Source organism: Prionailurus bengalensis, chromosome B4 (assembly GCF_016509475.1).
Source record: "Prionailurus bengalensis isolate Pbe53 chromosome B4, Fcat_Pben_1.1_paternal_pri, whole genome shotgun sequence".
Taxonomy (NCBI): domain Eukaryota; kingdom Metazoa; phylum Chordata; class Mammalia; order Carnivora; family Felidae; genus Prionailurus; species Prionailurus bengalensis.
In genome coordinates, this window is record NC_057358.1 from 96902345 (window position 1) to 96916281 (window position 13937).

Consider the following 13937-nt stretch of genomic DNA (forward strand, 5'->3'; position numbering starts at 1 on the left):
ATATAATTATTAAATTTATTTGTGTCATTCAAAGTAAAGAGAAAATTTTAAACCAAGCATTTGTAGTACTAATTTTGGCTGTCTTAAACTGTATTATTTTATAATCCCAAATGTAATTACATTAGAATCATAACTCCCAGTAGAACAGTATACCAAATAATGGAACACAGGACACATTTAAAATTCCATTTTTCTGCTATCTTGTCTTTACTGGCTCTTTAAAGAATGGGCAAGGTGATATACTCCGTAAAATCAGATAATTATAGGGACAGAGAGGAGGGGCCTTGATAGGTCATCAAAGCGTCCCCTAAACTAGGGTTAACTCTCAAGGAGCAGAGAAAGATGAGATTCTATTCTTTTCTAAATATCTTCAAATAAGATAGTAACCTATTTCAATTCACTGCCAAAAAGCTATTTCTTGAATCCAATCTAAATCTTTCATGCTAGATGTGAAACAGGTCTCTTTAATTTCTGTTTTCTATTGAATTGAATAAAAAGGCAATTATTATCTTTTATGTAACATTTCATTTAGATTTAAATGGTCAAGTATGTCCACACTTTGTTTTTCTTATTTCTTTGTGTTCTGCTAATTGATTTCATAACCACTGTATAAGGAGCCACAAATCTTTTTTTGTTTGCAATACGTGAGGTATAAATAAATACATAAATAAATAAAAAGTAAACATTGTTTCTGCCCCCTAAGTCTTGTTATTATAAGGGATATGTGAGTGCTCAAAATCCATATATACAAGAAAAAGTTCTTACAGCAAAATCTAATCTACTTACCAGAAATGTAAATCCTTGTATTTCCAGTTGAATTTTTATTCAAATTTTCATGCTATTATATTTTAACACATAATCACATATTATAATAATGTGTTTTTATTTCTATATATCATGTATAAAAGATTCATAAGTAATATAGTGATGAATTGAAATGCTTACTTTAAAATTTGGTGTTTCTACTTTTAAATTGCTTATTCTATTCTATTCTTCTCATTTCTTAGACTTAGCATTCATACCATGATTTTGAATTCACACTTACTATATTATTTATCATTTTACTTCTTTTTTACTTTCATGTGATTGTTTTATCTATCTACATAATTTGTGATGAAATGATGAGTGAAAACAGTGAGTCATTAACCTAACAATGTAACTGTTAGAATAAAGTCATCCCTACATAGGATTGCTAGGGACATGAAATAGAACAGTTTTCAGAAACCAAGTAGAACATTTCTCATTGGAAGGTCCAATGGAAATGGGACAATTGGAAGAGTGCAGAGATACTGATCAAATGTCAGGATCAGACCAAAACTTTTAGGCAGTGTTGGGATTCAGGGCAAGTCTGATTCTTCTTGGATACTTCCTCAAAGCTCCATTTCCCCTAACTCCCCAGTTATTTGCATGCCGTCATTCATGATAACCTCTGGTTTCATACAGAGTACCCAGAATAGGGTCACAGCTTTTCTTGACTAATAACCACAGGTGTATTTGAGAAGTTGTTTCCACTTATAGTCTTTCATTATTAATCAGGAATAATAATAACATGATGTTTCAAAGTGTACATTTGCCTAAAATGTCACCTATATTAATCCACATGGCTGTTACACACACTATATAGTATGCACAGTGCATAACTCTGGGAGATGATATTTACATTGACTCTCATATTGATGGCACACTTCCTCTCCCCAAAGTTGTACAGTATGCAACCTACAGAGTATAATGTGTCAGTTTTCATTAAATCACAGCAGAATCTTCAGGTTGATGAAACATTGTCCCAACTGAAATGCTCACACCTTTGTGGGGAATGCCCATCCCAAGTAAATGTTCCTTGAAAACTTTATAAATACATAAATCTGGAAGAAGCTTCCAAGCAGGACCTAAAAGAAAAACAACCATTCTGTTTTCCCTGTTGAGTCTCATTCTGACTATATTTGGTTTTGTCTTAAAGTCCTTTATTCTGATGACAAATAAAAACTGACACAATGTACAAATTGGGGGGGGGGGCAGATTGTTAACTCTTGTGTCCTTTTATATGTTATGACTTCTCTCTCTCTTGTTTTTCAAAATATAGTCAACTAGTATAAATAATAATGTTTTTCCATAAAAACATTAAAAAACTATTTTGGTCAATTCGTATCAAAATGCATCTTAAAAGTCCACCTTTTAATTATAACAATAAGATCAATGTTTTAATGTTTTTCATTGTCAGTAACATAGATTTGATCTCTGTGACTAAGGCACAGTCATTAGTAAATAATTAACGTATAAATTTGATTTGAAACATCATATATTCTTGACACCTCAACTTTTTAAACCCTTTACATGATTACCTAATTGATTCCAAGTTAAGGCATAGTTCATTTTAGCCTAAGAATAGTTTTAAAACCAATTTTTTAAATAATTGAAAGCAGGTAAAGGATTTATCTCTTTTGATTTTAATGTTGAAATATTGAGAATATAGACATTTATAAATGTAGCACCTTGGATATTGATTGACAATTAATATGTAATGGAAGGAAATAAATTTAATGCCAAATGTTAGAAAAGATTCAAAATAAAAGGGAAATTGATTCTGAAATTACAAGTAAATATTAAAAATAGTATAATGATGTAGTGTTTGCCTTAATCATTGGTTTATATAAGATTTGCAAGCCTTTAGAATGAGTTATTTTTATCCTCGTTTTATAAATGAGGAAGTTAAGGCTTGAGAAATAATTTGCCCAAATTGTTTTAGGACCTTCGTTTTCTTTTCTAAATTATTGCCTCTAAACTACACACACACACACACACACACACACACACACACACACACATAGGATTTTAAAACACGTAGGTTGCTTAGCTGATGTGCCAAATTCTCAACACGTTGCCTTTGTGTTCACACACATGGTTCTTTATAGGTTCTACAGAGTATTTTCTAATTCGATTTTCACACAAGTCCAGTGAAAAAGACAGTATGTTTTGCTATACCTGAGTTTGTTTTACACTAATACCCTTGTTACTTTGGCTGACTTTTTCTTAGATTTAAATTCTGATTTTTCTGTAACCAGCCAAAACTGAGTAGAAAAGCTTAATCTTCCTCTTTTCATTCTGAAAGTATAGAATATAAAAACAGAATACTATAAAATTTCAACTACTCTGTACCTTGATATAATCTAAATTTTGTGCCATTTTGGATATATTCTAAATATAATTCTAGATTGTTATTACTAACATTCAAATATAATTTCCATACTTTTTATTTAGGTCCTCATCACATACCATACACACCTCATTAGGCCATTGGGAAAGATCTCTTTAAAATTCATTGCTTTCCATTAGTTAATTTGAAGAACATTTTAAAGATATAATTAACTAGAATGAAAAAGACATTTAAAAATCTATTACAAAATCTTTCAGGGAATCATTTCTCCAAAGATTTCATTTATAAGAAAGGCATAAAAATATTCACGAACAGTAATAACCTTCAGGTTTTAGTTATCAATTTAATAATAACATACATAAAAACAATAGATGCCACCTTTTTTATTCTTATCAGATGACATGGAAGGTGTAGGGATTGTTTTCCTATTTTAATTTGTCTCTCTTCTCCCTATAAGTTGTTTATTCAATAAGTTTATTTACTTATAACTTATTCAATAAGTTTATTTTTAAAAATTTTTAATTTTTTGTAGTTTCAAGTTTTTATTTAAATTCCAATTAGTTAACATATAGTGTAATATTAGTTTCAGGAGTAGAATTTAGTGATTCATGAGTTATATACAATACCCAGTGCTTATCAAAACATGTGCCCTCCTAATACCCATTACCCATTTAGAGCCAAGCGTATCACATGAGATTAAATTCCAATCCAAAATGTGAACAAGAGATAACTTTATAAAACAGATTTCATATCATAGGAATCCATAACTGTTTCAGAATTGTAAAAACCTGAATTATGTATTCATGTATTAAATTTGATTATTTTTTAAACTTGTTTCTTTAATATTGTAATTTCTTCAAAAAGTAATGACTTTTTAGATGTTAATGATCAAATTTGCTCTTAACCCATGAATTTAATCACAATTTAAATATGTGTTGTTATACAGTCCTAGTATTCTTGAAGACAGAGTTATGATTACTTAAGGGAAACAATATCCTCAGTATTTCAATCTTAATTTTTTTCACTGAATTCTGACATGATTAATTGAAATCTCTCTTCATAAGGTTAGGCCATATCTTTTGTTAACTATTTGTTTTTATTTTTATATCTGTAAAGTGGGGTGACATTCTGAAGCTTCATAGGAATTGTGTGGATAAGCATATTAAAGTTTTGAAAAAATGCAAAAACAAAGTATCAGATGGTTGGGGAACTATTAATATTTTAGAGAAATAGCTGATAGATTAATTTTTTTTAAAAAATAGCATAGATTAAGCTGGGTAAAATTTCAAATTAAGGAAAATAGTTCCTTTTTGCTTTGAGCCACAGAATTGGAAGAGACCTTAAATTCTATTACTTAGCGCTTAGGTTATTTTCATGGCCTGAGCTCAAACATTTATGTTAGGAGAACTGGAACAAAAATCTAACTGCCCTGCTCCTGTTCTAATTCTTGTTTCCAATGCTATGTCCCTACTTTTCAAATCAATATAAGAATGTGAAAAGTATATATCATATTACAGTAAGAGTGTTATACCATCTTGTATCAATAGAATATGAGGTAGTAAAAAGGACACCAAAGTCAGAAGACCTGAGATGGACCATTTCCAGTTTTCTTGGACAATTCGATTAACCTGTCTGAGACTCATTTCTTTATCTGTTCCAACAGATACTATTTATAAAAGTGGCAGGAAAGCTGAAGTGCTATTTGAAACATTAAAGATTAGATTTTTCTATTCAATATACATATTTGGTTTTACTTTGCATTTATAAAAATTGGCAGAACGTAGCATGCTTTAGATTAATGAGCCCACCCCATTCTAGACCTGAGCAATTAATAATCATTAACGTTCAGCCAATAATTTTGGGGTCACAACCTCTTCCTTTGTGGCTTCTACTTGAGAGAGAATATAAATTCAGTGTTTAAAAAAAAAGAAAGAAAAAGGAAACCTGTTTTGTAGGCTGACGTGTAAAAACCTTGATAACAAAGTGAAAATCAGAAATTATGCATCTTACTCAGAACTGACACAAATGGTTTCTGGGATGCATTTTCTGGTTTGGAGTCATTGTGGAAATTAGATAGACCATTATGTGTGTGTGTGGTGTGTGTGTGTGTGTGTGTGTGTGTGTGTGTATACGTACAAATTACAAATTTTAAGTAAACTTAATACATTGTGTAACTTCTATGAAACATGAGTCCTGAGGACATTGACAAAATGATTGAATTGTAAACTATGCTTCTGTGAAGTCAATAGAAGCTGACATCAAAGTGAACAGAGTTCACTATCTGTACCATATTTGAAGGAATTAAATATTTAAGTTATAAGATTGTTTTCATGGGCTTCCCTTAATTGAATTAGCTGGGGAATATAAACAAGTTACCATTTTCCAAAGTGATTCCAATAAACAGAATATATTATCTTTGTTCTAATTATGTATAGAAATATTAGATTCTTAATCAAATGAGGTTCCTTTTCCCAACATTATTGATGATACTGGAAAGTCTGTTATTTATTTATTGGTACCTCCAAGAAAGCCCAAGAAAAAAGGCAAGGAACAATAGTGACTTTAAAATAAATGAGCCCTGTTGTTTTAATCACTTTCTTACTGAATAAAACAAGTGGAATATGCACCTAAAGTCTTTTCTTTTATTCTAGTCACATATTTATATACGATCTACCTAGAAGCCACATGAGTACAGTGGCAGATTTCTTGGTTACATTTATCTTGAGAAGAACACTGTGTATAGGTAATGGGGTTTTATCAAGAACAAAAATGTTAATTATAAGAAAACAATTAATTGAGGTAATAATGAGTAACCAACTAAAGGTTTTCTAGTAAATTCTAGATATAGTGATTAATTGATTAAAGAGTAGATTTCAATTAAGTATTTATGATGGTGTTCTCTTTTAATTATTGGTAATGTAGTATCTGCTATTTAGAAAATATGCTTCATATGATTTTAACCCATAATTTTAAAATCTCTTTTACCCCCCAAAATGCTGTTTTCAGAGCACCACAGAATAACTTTGGACAAAGGAAGCTGGTTGCTGGGGAACATCAATCAAACTGGCTATTTTAGAGTCAACTATGATTTAAGGAATTGGAGATTATTAATTGATCAATTAATCAGGAACCATGAGGTAAACTGGATTTATTCATCAAAGATCTGTTTTGATATGTGAACACCTGCTGTTTTAATTCTAAGTGATTCCCTTTTTTTTTTTTTTTTTTTTTACCTTTTCTGGTTGACCTCCTAGGTTCTCTCTGTCAGTAACAGAGCAGGTTTGATCGACGATGCCTTCAGCCTAGCCAGGTATGTTTTCCAGTGGATCTTCACAATAAAATTAATGCTCATAAGACTTCCTCTAGTAAGCTAAATGCGATAGGTTTTGATAAGAAACCTTTTAAGAACAATTTGTATGTCCCGTTTTTGTATTTGGATATGAATTATATTCAGGGTCCCAAACTTTTGATCAATAGTAGCCATAGGGTATTTCTGAGTCAGGAGAAGCTTGATCAATTTTCACTGTAAGTTCAATTTAACACTAGAGATTAATAATCCCTTCCCAATTTCATTAATGAACTCTACAAAATGACCATTGTGCCATATTTAATTTTTGATGGAAAATACCTTCAAGCATCAGCAATTTTTTTCCTAACATATACTCATATATCTTTTTTTAATGTTTTTTGAATGTGATTCATTATGAAAGCTTGTGCTATAAGACAGAAATAAATATTCCACAGAGTAAAGCTGTTCTGGACAAAATGTATATCAATCTTATAGCAGAAGCCTTTAGTTTACTAGTTATAGTAATATTTACATTAGTGTCATAATTAGATTTATAATGTTAAAATGAGTTATTCCTTCAAATAGTCATTAAATACTTATTTACTTAAAATAATGTTGATTATAAACCCAAGCTATACTCAATGTTGAAATTAAATAGGGAAATAAACTCAGTCCTTTTAATATTTGAATTGTTTCACATCCAAGTACAGTTTTAATTTTAATAATCTGATATTATTGGGCAAAAAATGAGAAATAATGTGCTAGAAGAAGGCCCACCAAGATAGCAATGGGTGGAGATAGGGATTGAAATGTAGCTTTTACTCTACAGTAAGATATGAAGACTTCAAATAAAGTATTGAGTATGACATAAAGATTATTTTGACATAGAAGTTTAAAGCTTTTCTTTCTTGACATTTATTTATTCATTTTGAGAGAGAGAGAGTTTGAGCACACACACCTGAATTGGATATGGGGAGAGAGAGAGAGAGAGAGAGGGAGAGAGAGAATCCCAAGCAAGCTCCATGCTGTCAGCTCAGAGCCTGACATGGGGCTTGATGTCATGAGCCAAAATCAAGAGTTGGATGCTTAACCAACTGAGCCACCCAGGTGGCCCAACATAAAGTTTAAAAAGGGCAGAAAACCAATAAGAGAGAGTACTTAATGTAACCTTGCATTGAGAGAGAAGCAGGAAACAGAATTATGTTACGAACACCACAAGGAAGCGTTTGGGAACAAGAAGAGAACTAATCCCACCAGCTAATTAAACACTTAAAAGGTTCCAGACACTGTTCTACATACAGCAGTTTGTTTAATTGTCACAACAACCTTGTGAGATATGTAGATATGTATTATTATTATTAATTATTAATTATTATTAGTCTCATTTTATAATTAAGGAAACTGAGGCTCAGCGAGGTTAAGTAACTTGCCTAGTCACACAGCTAGTAATTGACAGGACCAGGGTTTTGTCTGTGTAGTCTGGCTGCGGAGCCCAATGCATGCATGCATGCATATATATATATATATATATATATATATATATATATAATATCAGCAGTAATAGTATTTATTATAATGAAAAATCCAAGCAATATAGAAAGACTGATGGGGTGTGAAATGGTAGTTCATGTGAATTCTTACAGGTTTGAAATGATGGTGAGGAAGCAAATATGTAATGATGTTCTTAAGATGGAGGGCAGATGAAAATGTAAAGGAAGGGATCTTTGACTTAGCTGCATTAAATTATTTTTTATTGAAATTATTTATTTGATTTGGGTGGATTAATTATTTTTTTTTCAAAAATTAAATTCCTTGTTGACTAAGATAGAACATTGCTTTCAATTCCAATTTTGGAAGTCTTAAATGTTTGAAGTAAATAATTTCATTATCATTTATACACATTCACCAGGAAAATATTCAATTCCCATTGAATATATATTAAAATTTGTTTTATTGATAATGAGATAATTTCCCTGTTGATATGCAAGTGAATAAATATAAAATCAGATTTCTACAGGCAAATGCCCAGCACTTACTTGGAGTTAAAGGTTATCTTATTTCACTGTTTTCTAGTAAACTTTCATAGTTTTGCTACCAGTCTGTATCAACCTTCTTTCAGTTTTCTAAGCATAGCATGCTGTCTTTGGCTTCTTTGAAGATAACAAACAGAAGAGTGACAAATATTTACTAAACATATGTTCCAGGTACTATATGGAGGCTTTTATGAATGGCATTGTTCAATCTTCTCAGTAAACCCTTGGAATGGATGTAGGTTATTATAACCATGTTATAGCTGAGATGTAGAGGTGAAGAGGAGTTAAGTCACTTAGCTAAAGGTTGCACAGCTTTTAAGTGGGGGGTGGAGGTGAGAATCAATAGCAAACACTGGCACAGCAGAGCCCATGATCTCATGTCAGAGTGACTGCCCATTATGTGAAGTTCCTTCCCACTCTCGTGCCCTATTATCCGTTGGGAGTATTACTATTAACTAAAAAAAAAAAAAAAGGGAAAGTGACATCCTGCGGACTTGTATTGTAGAAGTTGTCACATTGTGGTTCAAGCCCTTTCTGGGCCCCTGATGATTATGGCATAACTTTGAAGATAGGGCTTTGTCTTATCCTTATATTCCTACTGCTCAACTTAGTCTTTAGTACAAGACTATGCTGGTATATATTTGTTGCATGAGTTGATAATTAATTATTAATTATTCAAACTGTAAGCTTTTATGCCTACTATTATTTTGTGCAATTAGGTAAACATATTCTTAGACACTCTTTTTATAGTTGTTTTTTAAATCTATAAAAAACCACATGAATGCATTGTAACTGTACAAGATTAAAACAAAAGAGTGATGCAATGTGAAAATTTTCTTTTACTGCGTTTCATACCTTCCCATCATGTTTACCCTCCTCACAGACAAAATTATTAATATTTGGTGTGTATCAACCCAGCCATTTTTTCTTTGCATTTTCATACAGTTTGATTTTTTTTTATGTGAACAGAAAGAAATGCATTCCATTCTCTGACTCATTTATAGGAATAAGTCTGGGAGCTTTATTGCATTGTTTCCATTTTTTCCAGTATTAAAATCAAGACTGCCATGAGTATCCTTGAACAGTCTTCTGTTGTGTGCATATGTGCATTTTTATAGGATAGATACCTACAAGTGAAGTTTTTGGTTCAAAAAATTTAAAAGCTTTGATAAATACTACAAAATGTATTCTAAAACCTTTACCATTTTAACCCTCCATCCACCATGTATGAGAGGATCCCGTCCCCTCATATTTTCCATAATGAATAATAAACATCTGTAAAATTTTTGACAAGCTGGTAGCAAATTGAGTTGCTACAGTACTAGTTAAATTAACTTGTCCACCTTTTCATACACATTTGGTACTTGTATTTTTTTTTCTTCTGTGAATTCCTTCTATGTTTTCCTATTTATTTTAGATGTATTAGGATATTAATCCTTTTTGTAGTGTACATTTTTTTTTTTAATTTTTTTTTCAACGTTTATTTATTTTTGGGACAGAGAGAGACAGAGCATGAATGGGGGAGGGTCAGAGAGAGAGGGAGACACAGAATCGGAAACAGGCTCCAGGCTCTGAGCCATCAGCCCAGAGCCTGACGCGGGGCTCGAACTCCCGGACCGCGAGATCGTGACCTGGCTGAAGTCGGACGCTTAACCGACTGCGCCACCCAGGCGCCCCTGTAGTGTACATTTTTGTAGTATTTTCTCTTAATACTATGTCAATTTTCTTTTTTACTTTGTGATGTATTTCATCATTCAAAGACTTTTAATTTGTATGTCTTGTCATTCCTTTTATAACTTCCTAGTTCTCTGGTCCTGTCTCACTTAGAAGGACTTCTCTGAATATTATGAAAATATTGTACTTTTTAAACACTATTTTTTCTTTTTACATCTAACTACTCAACCCTTCCTCATCTAGTTAATTTTTGGGTATAGAATGGAGTAGAGTTCTAATTTTCTTTACTTTAAAACATTTTTAACCAATTATTTCCATATTATTTTAAAAGGCTCCCTTATTCATACATTTGAGTTGATATGTTTTATCTTAATGCAAATGGTCATATTTTAGGGAATTAATTCGGTTCTGTTTAATTGGTTTTTTGTTCCTTTATGAGCTCATACCATATTGTTCTAAAGAGTTTACTTACCTTTATAGTATGTTGTGCTTGAAAAAGTTTTCTCTCATTCTTGTTCAAAATTTTACATATTTTCTCTTCAGTATAAATTTTGGAATCGGTCTGACAAAGCCCATTTAAAAATCCTACTGTAGTTATGACTTGATATGCATGGGATTTACAAATTAATTTCTAAAGAATTAACATCATTCCAAATGTAAGTTTTCAATATTAAGACATGTTACTTCTCCCCATTTATTCAGGTCCCTAAGTCAAGCTTTATGATTTCATGTACATAAATTCTGGTAATGTCATATTATTTCCTCATTTTTGTTGTTGTTTTAAAATTTTTTAAAGTTTTTATTTATTTATTTTTGAGAGAGAGACAGAAAGAGAGCAGGGGAAGGGCAGAAAGAGAGGGACAGAGAGAATCCCAAGCAGGCTCTGCACTGTCAGCCCAGAGCCCGAGGCAGGGCTTGAACTAAAAAATCATGAGATCATGAACTCAATCAAAACCAAGAGCTGGTTGCTTAACTGACTCAGCCACCCGGGTGCTCCAATTTCCTTGTTTTTTGTTTGTTTGTTTGTTTGTTTGTTGTTTTTTAATTTTTTTTATGGCATGCGCTTCTACAGAAAATGGTGCTGCTTCTGCACATACGTATTCTGATTTTTATTGCTTGTGTATAAAGAATCAATGAATTGCCTCGCAAATGTCATTGTGTTATAGCTTGAACTTTGAAATTAGTGACTAAAATGTCTAGATTTTTGTTTGTTTTTGGTTTTGGTTTTGATAAAGCATTGTTAGATTGGGTGACACGAAATGAACAACATGCATTTCTCATTTTCAGTGAATTCACAGTCTAGCAGTGATGATACACAGTAGATAATTAATCATATTCAGTACATAAGTGCTATGAATAAAATATTATGAAAGCGTTGGGAGGTAAAGAATTAATGAGGCCGAGGAAGATTATGGAGGACATCATATGGGAAATAACATTAGAAGACTGAGTTTACTATGAAAATCCATGAAAGGTTTAAAAGTAGGCAATGAGAGTAGGAAGAATGTGGACTGGAGGGCGGATTTCTGCAGAAGAACTGTTACAACAGTCATGACTTGTGCTGCAGCCTGAGTAAAGCAGAGATAGAGGCAGAATGGAACTGGCAGCCAGATAAGGTAGAACTCTTACTGAAGACATTTATTAGTGTAATATGTGATAGAAACTGAAAATTTAGAAGATTTGCAACGCGAAGTATAATGACCACTGGATTTGAATATTTAAAGCTGTTAATATGCTCTCAGTACAATTTTAAATTAAAAGGGTGTACCACTGGATTATGGACTCACGTGGTATTTTGTTTGAAACTATTCAAAATACATGGAAATTGGAAAATTTGTTCATATTCAGAAGAGTTCCAGAAATAAATTGCCATCATCATCATCATCATCATCATCATCAACTTTGCCCTGGACAGTTACTGCACTGATTTATTTATTTAGTGACCAGTTTCCTGGGGAAATTCAATCATGCAGAACCCATGCCAGTTTATTGCGTTATTAATATTACAACTTTTTTGGGGGCTGCATAGCATATTTTAAAATTTTCTACTATAGGCTATTTGATTAAGGATCCAATCACTTAAAGAGCCTTAACAAGGGCACATTATTACAACTTAGTTTGCAAACCTTGTTAAGGAATAAGATAGCAGTCATTTCTTTTAAAGTATTAGTGTTACATTAATAGCAAATATAAGGGCCTGTATCTGGAGATGATGAATGTCACACTTAGAAGTGCTCTAAGTATTGGTGAGCAGTCATGTGTAGTGCTTAATACGTGTTTGATGCATATATAAGTTTAAAAAATTAATGCATACATTTCTATCCACTTGTTTCAGAATTTATAAATCTGAGACATGTTAGGAAAACTGGAAATTCAGTACATGAGCCAGTGAAAATATAATGGCTCACGAAGAAGCAAATTATGAGAACATCCCAAACCTACTCTTACATGTTGTTTTTATTTCTGAGCCCTAGTTCCAGGACTTGTAACAACATTGTTAAAATCACCTAAGCAATGTTTGCAAACTGAATGGTTGTAATCTGCTCCTCATGGAACTTCTTTCATCATGGCTCTTATTAGAAATTCTTCTATGTCTTCTGGATTGCCCTCCTCTACCTTGTTTACAGTTACTCTTGCAAAACACCATTGATCATTTCTTCACTCAACACAGAAAATAGTAGCATGATATGCCTGAAAAGCAACTCCATCCTGATTGGACTAGATGAAGAGCAGCTTTTCACACTTTGATGGCTAGTTATTTAAAGATAACATGCTGGTCTTTCGTAGATGAAATTGAGAAGGAAAGACTTAGACGTCCTTTGTGAGAAATAGGTGGCAGGCTGGACTTTTCGTCCTGATTCCCCACTGTGTTAGAGAGATAACAGGACGGCCTCGCTTCTGCTGAACATTGCTGTGCAAAACCTGGTTAAGGATCCTGGGTCCTTCCAATACTGTCTTCTGCTTTATAAATTCTGATTTTATGAAGAATGTTTAGTTTTGGAATTCTTTATTCCATCCCTACCCTTTCCCTTTTTTAAAGTACTGTAAAATCTCAGCATAAACATTTTTCTTTCTTGTGTTTTATCATGGAATCATGAGAGTTATTAATAATAATAGAATACTGATTAAAGTGTATTTTATATTATACTCACTGAGCAAGGAGAGAAGGATGATTCTTTAGTTGTTTGTATTAGGCTCATTTGGGAGAAGTATCCATGTATGATTATATTCTTATTTATCTTCTGTTAAGCCACCAGAATGTGTGTGCAAGAGGATTCCAATTAAATATTTATGAAATTCTGAAAGTGATAAAATTGTTTATTGCAAAATAAGATTTATTGTTGGCTTTATGCTTCCAATCTTCTGCCATTGACCAAAAGCGTTTAAAATTAGCTTATAGTTATCTTCTCAGCCTTCCTAACCAGTGCAGATCTTTCCACACTATGAGTAGTGACTCACAATGAGTCTGTTTAAGAGCTTCGTGGCCATGCCTGCAAAATCACAAAATCCTTCACATCTCCGAGGCTGAGGATTCTAATTATCTATTTGTCATCATCAGCTAATGCTCCTCTTGAGATACACACACACACACACAAAATCACCTTGGACCCTTCTCATTTTACACCTTTCTGCATGCAATTATTTTAAAATTCATATCCGGAAGACCTCTAAATTAGTCATCATTTATGCAATGCTTTGCCACAGATAAATGTTAAAAATACTTTGAGAGCATTTTCAGAACATTTTACTATAATGAGCTCAGAATCTTCAGCTTTGTTCTGATGATAAC

General features: G+C 32.3%; 1 protein-coding gene across 1 annotated transcript in view; it reads left to right on the forward strand.

Annotated features, from left to right (window-relative positions):
- TRHDE (thyrotropin releasing hormone degrading enzyme) overlaps nucleotides 1–13937 on the forward strand; it is a 390625-nt gene that overhangs the window by 303192 nt on the left and 73496 nt on the right. Inside the window, exons 11-12 of the mRNA XM_043565049.1 lie at nucleotides 6158–6288; nucleotides 6406–6461. Of these exons, the coding sequence (XP_043420984.1) occupies nucleotides 6158–6288; nucleotides 6406–6461 (187 nt within the window). The remainder of the gene's footprint in view (nucleotides 1–6157; nucleotides 6289–6405; nucleotides 6462–13937) is intronic.